At 35.9% G+C, this 15,147-nt stretch overlaps 1 protein-coding gene across 3 annotated transcripts; it reads right to left on the reverse strand.

The window, feature by feature from the left end:
• Positions 1-773: 773 nt before the first annotated feature.
• LOC150035989 (uncharacterized) lies at positions 774-14,858 on the reverse strand. 3 transcript variants are annotated; one of them, XM_090314183.1, is made up of 4 exons: positions 12,907-14,673; positions 10,263-10,396; positions 10,043-10,170; positions 774-1,026 (listed from the first exon to the last, which is right to left on the reverse strand). In XM_090314183.1, exons 1-2 carry the CDS (start codon positions 14,460-14,462, stop codon positions 10,390-10,392), a joined length of 1,563 nt encoding a protein of 520 aa, XP_090170309.1. In that variant the 5' UTR covers positions 14,463-14,673; the 3' UTR covers positions 774-1,026; positions 10,043-10,170; positions 10,263-10,389. The 3 variants fall into 3 exon arrangements, with proteins under 3 accessions (XP_090170309.1, XP_090170308.1, XP_090170310.1); XM_090314182.1 differs by having other exon boundaries at positions 10,043-10,396; positions 12,907-14,679; XM_090314184.1 differs by lacking the exons at positions 10,043-10,170; positions 10,263-10,396 and having other exon boundaries at positions 12,907-14,858.
• Positions 14,859-15,147: the final 289 nt, after the last annotated feature.

Raw genomic sequence — 15,147 nt, forward strand, 5'->3', positions numbered from 1 at the left:
ATTAGAAAACATTTCAAAGTCAAAATTGTCAATCTTTGGAGTATTAGAAAGCATTAGACTACTTAAGATACCAATGTGTGAATTATTGGCCACAAAACCAACCATATAAAAGTGGGATGTACTATTCATTTAGGCATATACTTAAAAAATGAGAATGCTTACAAAAGTGAATGGGTTGTGAATCCTTTTGCCATGAGTTTCAGGCCAAGATTTTTATTATCCAAACTTTATCGTCCACATTGATGGTATAATACTAATTGATCAATTAATTAATATTAACTCAATCATTACTAACTATTTTTAAGTCTTAAATAGATTTTAATTAATACTTTTCTTATCGATATTAATATTATCTTATCTTTCAAAAAAAAATATTTGTATTATCTTACCTATTTAATATAAATTTTTATCATCAATTATAAATATTCTGATTAATGTATACTTCTTTAATTATTCAGATATAAAGTTAAAATGTTTGATCAACATTACTTTAAATCAATGTTTAATGTAAAAAAAAAATGTTTATTTTTATTTGAATTTATTTATTAATTAATTGTAACATTAAGTTAAACCATACTAATGTCAATTATAATTACATCAAAATTGTTTAATTAAAATTTACCAGTAAAAGACGTAACATATTATGTTGAGACTATACTTTTTAATTAAGTGATACAGATTATTAATACTGTTGCATATATCTTTAAAATTCAATTTCGATTTTTATATACAAAATTAATGAAAACAAACATAGACATTTTTCTAACCTACGATTTCAAACAATTTGGCAATTGCATTTTATTTTTAACAAAAGAGCTAGAAACCAATCAAGAAGTCGAACAATTTTTTTTTGTTTTTATTAAGGTACAAACTCAAGGCTTTCTTGACCAAATACACTCCCGTATCACAATACTTTTCTCGCACTAACAACAACATCGCCCATGTTTCTCTCTCCAAGCCTTCATATTCACATTGTCCCTTTCCCTTTGCACAAATGTTCTCGTGGCAATCCTTGTTTCCCCTTACCTGTTAATATGAGCTTCATATTATTACATTGTAACAGCAACTATAAAACAGGGGAGACGACATTTTTGAACATTCTTCTCATGACTGTCTTTGCAAATTGGAACTAATAATCTCAGTTAACAAGTCTAAATGCCTCTAAATAACTAACAAACATGAAAATTGAGATAATATATCATCCAAGGCACATTTAAATTTAAAGGGAATGAAAGTTCAGCAAGCGGATTAAAGAGCATCTGATCGAACAAAAGGAAAATAATGGAACATATATGTTTCAGACGACGCAATCAAGTACAGTTTCTGGTTATAGAATAGTAGAGCCAAATTGGATTCATCGTTAAAAGAATACTGCTCGTAAGCAAAACAATTTACTAGTGACAAATTCCCATATCTAAGCCTTCTATGCCTTGAAAATCAGCCATCAACGTGAAATCCCCTGTTATACTACTCAAGCTGACCCTTCCCAAAATTTCCTAAAATTTCATATAGCAAGAAGAGTAAGGAGAGATATGTACCACGAAGCCTTTCATTACTGAATTATACTTTCTTTTCCATGGGTTCATTCCGCTAAACAAACTCAAAATAGAGATAGATTACTGAACTAATCTTGTCACCAAGAAGAACAAAATCTTCCTTATTAGGAAATCTCATATGTTTGCAAGCTCTATCGGATCTCCCCATCAATGCCCTTTGGATCTCTCACAATATTTATATCCCTAGTATAGGTGCTACAAAAATTCACCACTATAAAGATCAGATTGTGTGTTCGTTCTTGACATGGATGCGTCATACCATCATGCGTCTTTGAAGAACATATTTGTGTGAGATTTTCCATATAATAAATTTGACCTTTGGGTAAGAATCTTTCCAAATAGCTTTGGTCAATGAGAAGCCACCCAATCAAATAGGTAGGTGTGTCATATTTCCCTTCGCTGAGCTTCTCCATAGGGTGTATTTTTCAAATGATAATAACACCACACCCATTTTTCTAGGAGAGCATTGTTTTTGTCTTTTCAGTGTATGCCCAGTCCACCTTTTTCCAAAGGGAAGATGATGTTGCTCCATTTGACAAGGTTGCAATGGCGGCGCCTGGCTGAATTTATAGGGCTTCTCCACAGTTCGTGCAACCTTGCTTGGCATTCTGAAAAGTGAGAGATAATAGTAGGTTGAACAGACTGGCATGTACGAGAGAGTGTCTCCCCTATGATTAGCGCCCCATTTGGGACCACTTCTTCAGTGCATTTGGCCTTTAGACAGACTATCACAAATCTTCTAATGATACAATTGAGTTTCCCATTCATTTGCCGGTCTAGAGGAAAGAAAGTTCTTTGGTAAATTGGGGTGTGTGCTTTGTTATGAGGTATTTGGGCCAACAGAAAGGACTGACTTTTAGTATGCCCTTGTATTGTTCCATTGTTCTCAATGAAAGTTGGTCTTTTAATATATATATAAATAAATAATTAGTGCCCCAAGTAGAAAGTTTTCCCTCGGATCTTTTCAATAATAGGAATCCAAAAACTAGTGCCATTTGGAGCTGCATGAAGAGGCTTCAATCAGAATCGACATAAATGGCAAGTAATTCAGATTTTGGGAGGTCTATGTTGAGTCTAGAAGAATTTGAGGCAACCACCTTTAAGAGGTTTTTAAGAGGTTGCTCGTTATAAAAAATGGAGAGAAGAATGGGGTCGTCGGCAAATTGTAAGTAGTTAATACAAACATCACCTTTACCAACTGAAAAACCTTTTAACGCTGCTATCTTCTCCATCTTTACAGAGCAAACGACCAAGGCTGTCCATTAGCATAATGAAAAAGAAAAGAGAATAAAGGGTGTTCCAAGATATTTTTAAGACGAGAATCATAAATGCAAGCCTAAACGACACATAACATTTGCCTCATCCCAGAAGGTGATACCATTTGATGGGAGACTATAAAGCAATTAGTCTCATCTCTTGCCTCGACAAGATCATTGCCATTTTTTTTCTAAAGAAATAGAAAATAGTTTTCATGGAGAAAAAAAATTAAAGAATATACAAAGGAAGGGAGCCCCAGTAAAGAAATGAACTCCAACTATACAAGATCCTATAGAATAGTTACAAAAGATCTTCAAGATTGAAACCCATAGAAAAATATATTATCTGACTGACCAAACATCACGAGCATCCCTCTCCATCCCTCGAAAGTTTAAACACTCTATTGCTTCGTTCGCCCCAAAGAACCCAAAAAATAGCGAATGCCTTGACAAGCCACAAATAACAACCTTTCTCACAAAAGCGTGGATGGAGCAAAAACTCCCAAATCATAACACTGATATCTCTTTGTCGAGCAAACAAGAAACCAAACGTCTGAAAAAAAATAATCCCATGGATCTCACAAACTTACAACTCTAGAGAATATGGTCCAAGTCTTCCTCCACCTTTTGATAGAGAATACAACAAAATGGCCCAACTAGTGAAAGCAAATTCCTCACAACGACCATGTACACTTCCCAAGTAAAAAACTTCATTGTCCTCGGAATCGTAATCCTCCAAATAACAAAAAAGACTGATTTGCCTACAAAAGGACCAATCAAAAAATGATAAAAAGATTTACACGAAAAAAAAAACCCTTCAAAGGATTGGGACTCCACAAACCCCAATCACTTCTCCCAACCCTAAAGGAATACTCCTCAAGCAAAGACCAAAGATAGCCCATATTTGCCGCTTCCCTATCAGATAAAGAACGACATAACCCAAACAAGAAGGAACAAGAACTCCCCAACCAAACAAGAAACTAAGCTACCATATGATTTTTAAGGGAGGAAAGATGATAAAGACGAGAAAATAAGGAGTAAAGGGATCTGTCCCTCCACTGGTCGTCCTAAAAATAAGTCTCCTTCCAGTCAACCATCACACAATGAACAAAGGTAGAAAAAGAAGGAAGCTCCTTGGAAATATCCTTCCACAATTCCAGTAAGTGCCTTAAACCCCACTCAATAGCCACTCGAAAGGATGAATACTTACTAGCAATGACCCTGTGCCAAGAAGAATTGTGTAAAGGAGGAAGCGCCAAAGTCATTTGGCTAACATTTTGTTGCAAATCCTTAAACTCCCAATTCCTAGCCACCCCAAGAAACCAGCCTCTCAATGATCTCCCATCTGACCAAGTGCGTCCCTTTTCCTTTACCTTCATGCAGAACTCCCCCAAGAAACCAGCCTCTCAATGATCTCCCATCTGACTAAGTGGGTCCCTTTTCCTTTACCTTCATCCACCCCCTTCAAAAAGAAAGTTGTGCATGAGCTTCTCCAAGATTATAACTAGAGTTAGAAAAGGCTTAAAAGAGAACCCTCCATCATATCAAAGTACCAATGATGAATAATAGATGACTGCTGATGAAGTGATGGAAGAGTGTATTATAAAGAAGAAGGGCATTGTGGTTAAATTTGATATTGGAAGACATTCGACAAAGTTGATTGGAAGTTTCTCGATATGATCCTTATCTTTAGAGAAAACAATATTTTCATTGAAATAATGGGAAGTGTCTAATGTTAAAAAATACATGTAGCCCAAGAAGGGAAAGAAAATAAAAGGCGTACAAAACATAGGAAAGCGAAGATAAGGCTTGTAGAGGATAAATAAAATCTTTCCAATTGAGGCACAAGTCTTGAATAGAGAACTAGAGAAGTTTGCATAATGGTTAGAAAGAGAACACCAAGTGGAAGCTTTCAGATGAGCTAAACTGATCCAGTCTAACCAAGGAAGAGATTTATTGTGAAAGATCCTTCGACTCCTCTCAAGCCATATTTTGAGCTTTCACTATGTTTGACCACAAAAGCTTTGACTTTAATGCCAAAGAAGGGCCACCAACAAATGGAGAAGGACCAAGATTTCTGGCTCAATATCTCTAAATTGGAGAAGTACCTACCTCATTTCTGGAAAGAATAATGATCAACGTTGTTTTCTCTTCTTGGCTGCCAAAAATCGATGAAAAAAAGCTGAAATTTTCATCCCATTCAATTTTCATTTTTGGACCAAATTTCATTCTTCAAACATATATGATCCTTTGATTTCTCCTTTGACAACAAGATGAATATGAAGTTAGAAGGAGAATAATTCGTTTGCTTCTGATTTAGCATAAAAAAACTGAGTTCTGCAATAAAACTTTTCTTCCAATGATTATTCCTTGAAAGGGAAATGATCTAAAAAATGCGAGCTAGTGTTGAAACTCTAGAACATTGAGCAAACAATCTCGAACTTCAAAAACAATTAACCGATCAATGAGAGAAGGGAAAGATTCATCACCCATCCTGGAAGTGTATTTACCATTAGAAAACCCAGTGTCTTCAATAAATTTATTGAACTTTCTCATTCCTTATGTTTGTCTTCCCAACAACGATCTTTCATGAGTCCATTTAGTGATGTTAAAATTGCCACCACCACACCATAGACCAGAAACATAATAAGACAGAGAAAACAGTCTCCAAAGATGTTTCTGCTCCCTATATTCAGTAGAACCATAAGTTATCCAACAGGCCTTTTTTGCAAATTAGTAAAAAGTTAAGCTAATAAAGTATACCCTCCTTTTTACGAATTCAATAGCTGAAACCTTGCCTTTCATCCCACATTAATAAAAGGCCACCTAATTTGCCAAAGGATTAAACATGAATCCAACCAATTTCCCTAGAGCTCCATAAAGATTTGATAAACAAAGGTCAAAATATTATCTTTTTTATTCTTGAATAAGAACCAAATCAAGACATTGATTCTGGAGAACTCTTCTTGGTGCTACACATTTAGATTTATCTCCAAGACCACGAGTATTCCATGATATAGTTTTCATTGCTTATTCAAACAAGGAGGCTGCTATTAGGTGGACACATAACGAGTTTCAGGAGGGATCTGCCTCAATTACAATCCACAAAGTTTCAACAATATAAGCAAATTTACTTGGTATTCGAGAAGAGGTAAAAAATTCAGTTTCTGGACTCTTTTGACTTCTGCACATACTGTTGGTCAAACCCACCCGAATATAGAGATTCAAAGGCCTCCACAAATTGCTCATCGTTTTATTTTTCCAGAATGTATCCTAATTTTTGGCCTAATTCCTTCAAACCTTTCTATGTAGATTTTTTATTCAAATTGTCATATTATCCCATGCAAATTGTTGGCCGTAACTATTCAATATCCTTACAAAAAATTAATCGTATCGGAGCATTTCCGTGGTCAAATCCATTTTGAATTTGATAAATGCATTGCTTGTGAAGTATGATGGTTCTGTTTCTCAATCTTTCTTCAAAAGATTTTTATCCATCCACTTGATATTTTGAAAATGGGTTAAGTATTTTCAAATTATAAGACTTTTAAAAGAAAGAACCTTGGTAACTATTAATTAATTACTTACTATTAATATTAGCTGTGCAGCAATTGCTTCTTAATCGTAAAATACTTGCACAAATCGCTATATTAAATAGATATCTTTATATGATTTCCAAAACTAATTATTTATTTCTTTCTATTTTTTTATTTTATTAATTTACTATCAATTACTAGTTCCAAAGGAATATGGTATGAGTCCTAACTACTTGCATTAACTTACTCTTTACGAATCCAAACATGATTGGAAGTCACCTGGAGGAGGGCTGGAACATCATTTAAGAAACTGTTTGCTGGAGTCAGAATTATAAATGATTGAAGAAATACCTTGGAACGTTATGTTGTCTGCTACATAATTGAGGACTATGTAAAGGTTGATAGGGAAGCAAAATTGAAGAACATTCTTCCTCTGCCTTGTCATGATTACCCCTCGATTTTAGGGAGTTCTTTTTTCTCAGTATGATGAGAGGGGAGGGCCTTTTTAATTCTCCCATTTATGTCCTTATAATTGAAAGCAAACATTAGGGAACATTTTCCTTAGGGAAAAGGTGTTGTAGCATCAAAGTAATCAGGGGCCTATTGTACTTTTTGTTGCTTCGTGATGTCATCCAAGGAATGAGAAAGAGGAGAAATTAAATAACCAATAGGCCGTGAAGGATTAACCATTGTCATCCTTTGAGAAATAAAAGTGTCAGATGAATGTATAGAAGGCAGCAAAACCATGTTCACGCCAGGAAGTTGCTTAGCTAAGGTATTTAATAATAAAGCAAGATAGATGGGAATTTCCTTATTAATAGAGGCTCACAAATCAGATACTTCCATTGACGACTATCTGCACTAAAGGCTGAGGAACATTGTCTGTATCAATCAAAATTCTCATTGATACTCAGAATAGAGTGATTATTAGATGGCTTTTCCTGAACCTTAGTAATCTCAAGAGGCCCCTCCTTTGATACTAAATCATTGGCTAAGATAGAATCTGAAACGTTTTGATTAAAGTTAGTTTGTAGTACAAAAACTAGATCATTAATGTTGCATCCATTTTCAACATTTATACTTGAATACTGAGAATCTGAAAAACCCTCATCTCCCATAGCTTGAGTCATTCATTAAGAGCATTCGAAAGGTCTACTACATATGGAAGGATAGAGAAGCATCTCCAAATCAAATAATGAAACCAAAGCTCTTATTCTTAATCTCAATATTTCCTGGAAGAAATCCACAGAGATCTTTTGTAACTCCAACTTTTGCAGAAGAACCAATCAAGGAGATTAAGAGTTTGAGAGGATATACTGACTAAGACCCCTGATTGTTTACCAATTACCTCAAAGACGTGTCTCTTCCGATAAATAAGAGGTCAATTGGTAATCGAGATCCAACCACCATAACTTTGGATGACTTCTTGCAAAGAGTGTCTCTATTGATCAATTTTCCAATTTTAAATGATCTCATATTAATTTCCATTTTCCATTGAACTGAAATCCTGAATCATTGTCGCCAAACTTCAGTATTGTCCTATCAACTAAAATAGGTGATGATGTTAGGAACCAAAGTAGTATAAGATGCCTTTGTCCCACATTGGTTAGAATGGGATGACCAATGTGGTACTTAAGTGGTTGGGCTCTCCTACCCCAATAGCTAGCTTTTGAGGTATGGTTCTCCAAGGTGCTTAAGTACCAAAAAATGGTATCAAAGTCGGTTATTGACGTTCTGGAGTGGATCCGACAAAGAGTTCTGACTGGGTGTGGCTGAGTGAAGTACTGCCAGAGTAGCCGTCGGGATGAGGATGGACTATTATTAGGAACCAAGGTAGTATGGGATATCTTTGTCCCACATTGGTTAGAATGGGATGACCAATGTCATAGTTAAGTGGTTTGGCTCAGCTATTGGGGTGTAGTTCTCCAAGGTGCTTAAGTACCTAACAGATAATTACTCTTGCTTGAAAATAAAATTCAAGTGTACAATGGAATTCTAACCACGAGTTGTGCACACGAAGTCTTTAATACCACAAAGTTCTTGTTAAAATCAACTGCTACCACATTTTTTATTTTATACCCAAGGTCCCAAACTGAGCTTGAACAATAGAATTTTCTTCAAATGATGACAGAGTGAGCCTAACCTTTAATGGCTGTAAGACTGCAGTTTTTCTACATCAGCATTACTTCAACTGGAATTCATCTTAGATTTGTCCTAGATTTGGCCACTTTCTGATCATCCAACAAACAAGAATTATCATGAGCCATCAGCTGCTTAGAGGAGTTCTTCAAGGAAGATTCATCTTAATCCAACTCACTTCAGCCGAAAATCTCCAATCAACCCCCAAATGACAAGCCCACCCTTTCTTGTTTAAACCAATTGGAACACACAGAAGCTTTTTTCCCATCAGTGAGTGGCCAGACTGAACATTTAAGAGACCACCCTTGTTGAGTACAAAAACTTAAAAGACTAAATTATTTAAGAAGAATAGGGATTAATTGGGTAATTAGATAATATTCTAAGTTAATTCCCTTTCTACCCCCACTTATAATAAAACTCTATAAATAGGAACCTTCCCCTCTAGTATCAAACACATTATTCATTCTAATACAAGATTCACAATCTTGGTTCTCAGATATTTCTCTCCTTTTATCTCTTAGGCTACATCAAATAGGTATCAGAGCATCTGATTTGGGCCAAGCTAACTGCCGCCGGTGAAAGTCTAGAAAACTCTTAGCGATGCCGATAACAAGAGGGAGCTTCTTGAGTTGTGCTCGTTTCCAGACAATACATCTAATTAGGGAAAACCTTTGAAATTCCAAAAAAGAGGGAGGAAACCAAAGATTTATCAAGATTTTGCAAGAATGGACTATTATCAAAGGGGACGTCCAAGAAAAAAATCAGTAGTTGGTATAGGCAAGAAAATCATTTTTACTTCAAAAAATAATACTGGAATTCTTACTCAAGTGATTCAGAAAAAAAAATTCCACATACTAATTTTGCCCATACTCGATTTTCTCAAAGAACCTATCGTTGTCCACATAGGAATTTTGATTCTAGTAATTCTAGTGACTCCAATGAAGTTTCTAAGGTAGTTTGGGATAGAATAAGAAGGTAACAATATCGAAAAAGGACCTAAAGATCCAATCAAACCCATTTTTCAAGAAATCAATGTAAAGAATGGAAGTTAGATGAATTAAAGAATCATAAAAAATAATCAAAAATGGATTTTTACAACCCAAGAAGAATGTTCATGACTCAAAATTACTCTTTTGATTATGAAACACGATCAAGAAAGGTTGATTCAAGAAGATCAATGGATGAGTCCTATGCCCACTATGAGATTAAAACATATTCAAACATCCATCAAAATAACTACTTTGATCTTGTAGCATTGGAGGAAATAAAAAAAATAACAAAAGAAATCCAACGTTCATTAGGGAAAATGAATCAACATATTGATCAACTATCAATTCATTTGCAAGAATTCAAGAACGGATTGATTTCATATATCGAAGAAAAACAAAGGTATCATGGTTGAAAAATTTTCAAATAGAAAATCTTGAAGATAAAATTGAAGAAAAACAAGAATTTGAAGATGTTGATTTATAAATAGTAGCAAGTGAAGAAAAATCCAACAAAGAAGATGAAAAAGAAGTATCTAACACCAAGCAAGAATTGAACAAGAACTCACTTTTGTTTACATCAAAGAAATCCATCTTCGTTCCAAATGCCTTCGTAACCTAGCAAAGGCACCAAAGGCCGAGAAGAAGCCCGCTGAGAAGAAGCCAGCGGCGGAGGAGAAGAAGGCCGAGAAAGCTCCTGCGGAGAAGAAACCAAGAGCCAAGAAGAAGCTTCCCAAGGACGCCTCCGATAAGAAAAAGAAGAGAGCTAAGAAGAGCATTGAGACTTACAAGATCTACATCTTCAAAGTCCTCAAGCAAGTTCATCCTGATATTGGAATCTCCAGCAAAGACATGGGGATTATGAACAGTTTCATCGACGATATTTTTGAGAAACTTGCTCAGGAATCCTCTAAGCTCACTCGCTACAACAAGCAAGAATTGAACAAGAATGACACACTAATTGCGGTGGAAATGGATCACCAAACTGTCAAAGAACTTGAATCGAATAATAAAGAAGACGCCATTCTTGAACGATTCTCTTTGGAAGGTGCTTTTTTGTGATTTTTGAATACAGTTTTGAATGAGCTTGAAGGAAACATCTTTTTTGGATTTATGGCCGATGAAGAAGTTCATTTTTGGTGGCAGTATTGGATTTTTTGTCTCGAATTTATACCTTTGATCATAATATTTTTGTTCAAAATGTAGGAGGTTGGTTTGGTCATACTCCATTGAACAAGTTTATTTCATTCCTTGTTTGTTTCATAAATTTTTTCTTTTTAAAACTCGAGGACGAGTTTTCTTTTAGGAGGGGTAGAATGATGTAAGAAGAATAGGGATTAATTGGGTAATTAGATAATATTCTAGGTTAATTCCCTTTTTACCCCCACTTGTAATAAACTCTATGAATACGAACATTTCCCTCTTGTATCAAACACATTATTCATTCTAATAAAATATTCACAATCTTGGTTCTTGGAGATTTTTCTCCTTTTATCATTTAGGCTACATCACTGAAGTACCAAACAAATCTCTAGATCATTGGTTGTCCGTCCTAGGGACACCCGAGATATGATCGAGGAGTTCCTTCTCACCCATCTTTTTGCAATAAGGGTCGTGTCTTGTGGTTGGCAGGAGTATGAGCTATCGTGTAGAATCTTTGGGGTGAAAAAGGAACAATAGAATATTTAGAGGATTGGTAAAGAGCTTAGCAATGTTTGTCCCTCAATTATTATTATGGAAAGGAGACAGGACTTAAAAGATACTAATGCTCGGATTACAAAGAAATTGAAATAAGAATAGAAAAACTGAGAATACAAAATAAGCATACGAAAGAGTGCAAAAAATAAAACTAATCAAAGAAAATAAAAGCATATCAAATCAAACATATATCTTGCACCAGGAGGAACACCAAGAGAGAGCACCAAGAGAGAAGTTTGTCCCCTTATTATGCTTCATGTTTCTTTGAGGACTTCACGGGTGATTTATTTTGAACCTTTAATGAAGCCTGTCTTAATGGTTTCCACACTACAGAGAAAAACTATAAAAAAAAAAAAAAACACTAAACAATAGTAGAATCATGGGAATTGGTAAAATTAAGGAGAATAATGAAGCACTCCTTTTGAAGTGGAAATGGCTTCACGGGTAATTTATTTTGAAGACGAACTTATTTTGAAATAAATCAACCGTGAAGCCATTTCCACTTCAAAAGGAGTGCTTCATTATTCTCCTTAATTTTACCAATTCCCATGATTCTACTAGTGTTTAGTGTTTTTTTTTTATAGTTTCTTTTTTTGTTTCCACATTTTTCTTTGAAAATGTATCCTTGATTTTAAAAAAAAAAAAAAAACAAATATTCAAATGCAATCTCCCTCCCTCATCTCTCGACTAATCTCACGAGTCACGGAACAATCCACCTAGTCCAAAAATATTTGGGTAATTAGAAAATTCGTAAGACATTAAATCCTAGATAGACGGTCATCATGGATTGAACAGTTGAACTCATTCCCTGTATGCCCTTTATTATTATACTGAAGGCCCTATGACCATTAGGCAGACCCATGATGGTTTCATTGGTTAGATAAGTTTGATTTCCAATTTCTTGCAACATTTTTCCTAATATTTTGTGAAGTTTGCACATGCTCCAAGACCTAAACTTTGAGACATCAAAGGTTTTCTATATTAAGCTCACTCAAAGATCCGACGTGATCTCTAGGTAGATGTTACTAAGAGACCACAAGCCTTAGCCAACAAAGTTTCCCCTTGGGAGCTGGCAACTCTTTTTCTATTATTCATTCCTTTGTCTTTTCAACCTAAAATGCCATTTCATTCATCTATTACGGAGTGTGTTTAATTCTCATAAAATTGTAATCCCTCAACATCACCTACTATTCATATTGATTTTACACAATTTCCATGATAGTTTTAAAGAATATCATCAAGTTAAAAGGAAGTTGTATTTGTCAGGCATGAGGAGAGATATGAACAGTTTGTGGGAGAGTGTACAACCTTCCAACAACAGTTAGCTAGCTATATGAACCGTGGCAGTTTTTGCAGCCACCAAAAATCCCTGTACTGAGTAGAGGAGGATGTATCAATAAATTTTGTGGAGGGACCCTACTGATTGAGAGGTTGAAAGTGATTTGATTTTGGTGGTACTGGACTATTAATGTATGCTCATTGCATTGCACCAGAAGCAACCATTTACAATACAGATAGTACTCATCACAAATCATATATTGAATTTGAAGCAAATTTTAATGGAAAGAGGTGAAACATTGACACAGTACTTCTACCCTGAGTTTTTAGCATTGTGCCCCGCTTGGGAGATAAGCTCGTGTAACCAAGCTTAGCGCACTACCTCCAATGTTGTCAGTTTATATATATATATAGGGAACCTTAAATAATCAGCTGTGGAAAAAAGCATGATGCTTACCTGCTTCCTTGGTTACTGACTTCTTGAACTGCATTCACACCCAGGCCAGAAGCTTGCAGAGGAACAGCACAGCATCCAAATGAGGCATTTGAAATTACTGGAAAATTTTCAGTACTACTAATTACAATTGCTGCAGAGGATGATGGAACACCCATGCACATTCCATCAACAAGAATTTTAGGATTGCAATCAGGCATTCTCTTCAATCTTGAATTTCGCTTGCTATACTTCAAGAGGTAACGCTTCGTTGTATCTCTCCTCCTATACTTAAAGAAATAGTGATAGGGCTTGGCAATGCATCTCTCATCCCTGGGTAGATCATACTTTTCTTGTGTGAGTGACAGTTGAGATTCAGAGCATAACCTGTCGTGATTGCAACCGGCATTGGTCAATTTAATTGAGCTGCTCCTCATTTCTTTTTTTGAAGGCAGTTCCACATTCACAGACTCAGAATCACACTTTACTGGGCAAACATTGCCCTTTACACACATCGGATCTTTACCTGCGGATTCTAAATGATTAATTTCTAATGGTGAGACATGATCTTTAGCCGTGACTGAAGGTTCAGAAGCAGTATTATCAGGAGAATTGCATATATTGTCATTTACCAAAACTGGGGGTGCTTTAAAGAAATCAAACTCCCCACTAAACAGTGCTCCTACAGATGTCTCGCCATCATCCACCCTCATATTCTCAAAATCCATGTAGTTTGAGTTCGTTGAGCACAAATTCTTGGAAAATCTTGGAGAACTGTTCATAGCTCGGTGCAACTGAATTGCCAACTCTGCATCCTCAGCAGAGTCCCCAGATTCTTTGGCAGCACTTTCATCCCTTTGGGCAACCAAATTTAAGGCATCACTTGCCAAAGCGGAAGCCCTCCTAGCCACAGCAGCCTTTTTCAGCGCCTGTTCCCTAGCTCTAACCGCAGCATCAACTTTCTTCTCCACCAAACAATTTGCATCCTTCACTATTGCACTCAAAGATTTGCAGTTTCCGCTAGTTGAGACCTTAGAACTCCGCAAATCGGAAACATGGATATTCTTTCTCCTAATTTTCCTACTTCTCAATACCGCCCTCGCTGTCACAATCGGTTTAGGAACCCAACAATCAATACAAACAGAAAACTCAGAACCCGAAGAGGAATACGACCAAGGAGCAACTCTACTATACTGAGAAAAACATTCTCTATGAACCCGACGGTTACACTCACAGCAATTAAAAGAATCGCCTCCCGAGTCAGCAAAACAGTAAGAACAAACCTGGGAAGATTCGACAAGAGAGAAACACTTCTTACAAAGAAGAACAATCCGCCACTCGCTGTAGAGGGAATTGAGCCTCGAATGACCGTCAACAGCATCAATACGAAATCCACAAGCATGACATTCGGAAAAATTAGGCAAATCCCGAGTTTTCTTTTCCGGCTTTGCGATTAGAGTTGGGTTGAGAGGGGCAGAAGAGGAAGAAGAAAGAGAAGGTGGGGGTGGTGGGGTTGGCGGTAATCGTCGTCTAACGAAGGTTTTGTGCTCTTTCTTTACAATTGGAATAGCGGATTCCATGGAAGCACTATGTATGAATTGAATTGCGAGGAATTCATGGACATGGGATTAATCGGGAGCAGAGATTTAGGGTTTATAGCAACAAATAGTTGTTGAAATTGGGTTTTGCCATACTGTGAAACAGACGGTGAAGAATTGTCGATTGGAGAATGGCGAAGGTTGGGGCCCTTTGTCGCTTGGTGAAGTCGGCCTCGGCTCTATTCTTCACTATTGCTGTGGGCATAACAATCCTACTGCTTCTTGGATTTAAGCATTGTCCTTTACTGCCTCTTCCATGGTTTTTCTTCTTTTTTTTTTTTTTTTTTCTTTTTTAATCATCTTTCATGTGGATTTTGTTGGAAAAGTTAAAATTTGGAGGATTTTCCAACACAATAACTTTTTAAACTTTTGGTAGATGTGACCGAGTCTTTTTTTTCAAATCATTTTTTTCTTGATATTTTAACTCAAATTTTCATTTTTGCTCTCGTTCTTATTTACATTTTAACTCACTTTCGTATGTTATCATCAGATGTTGCACATTATTATAGGAAGAAGAAACTACTTTATTTGATACCTTATCGTTACTAAAGACCATCTTATCATGTATATTAAAAGGAAAAAAATGGAAAACGATGCAAATTGAAGGCCACATCGGAGTACTTGAGATACGTATTGTTTCATCATGAGGAAAAGGAAGAAAAAAAGC

This window comes from Benincasa hispida, chromosome 5 (assembly GCF_027475165.1).
Source record: "Benincasa hispida cultivar pf3 chromosome 5, pf3_genome.v1.1, whole genome shotgun sequence".
Taxonomy (NCBI): domain Eukaryota; kingdom Viridiplantae; phylum Streptophyta; class Magnoliopsida; order Cucurbitales; family Cucurbitaceae; genus Benincasa; species Benincasa hispida.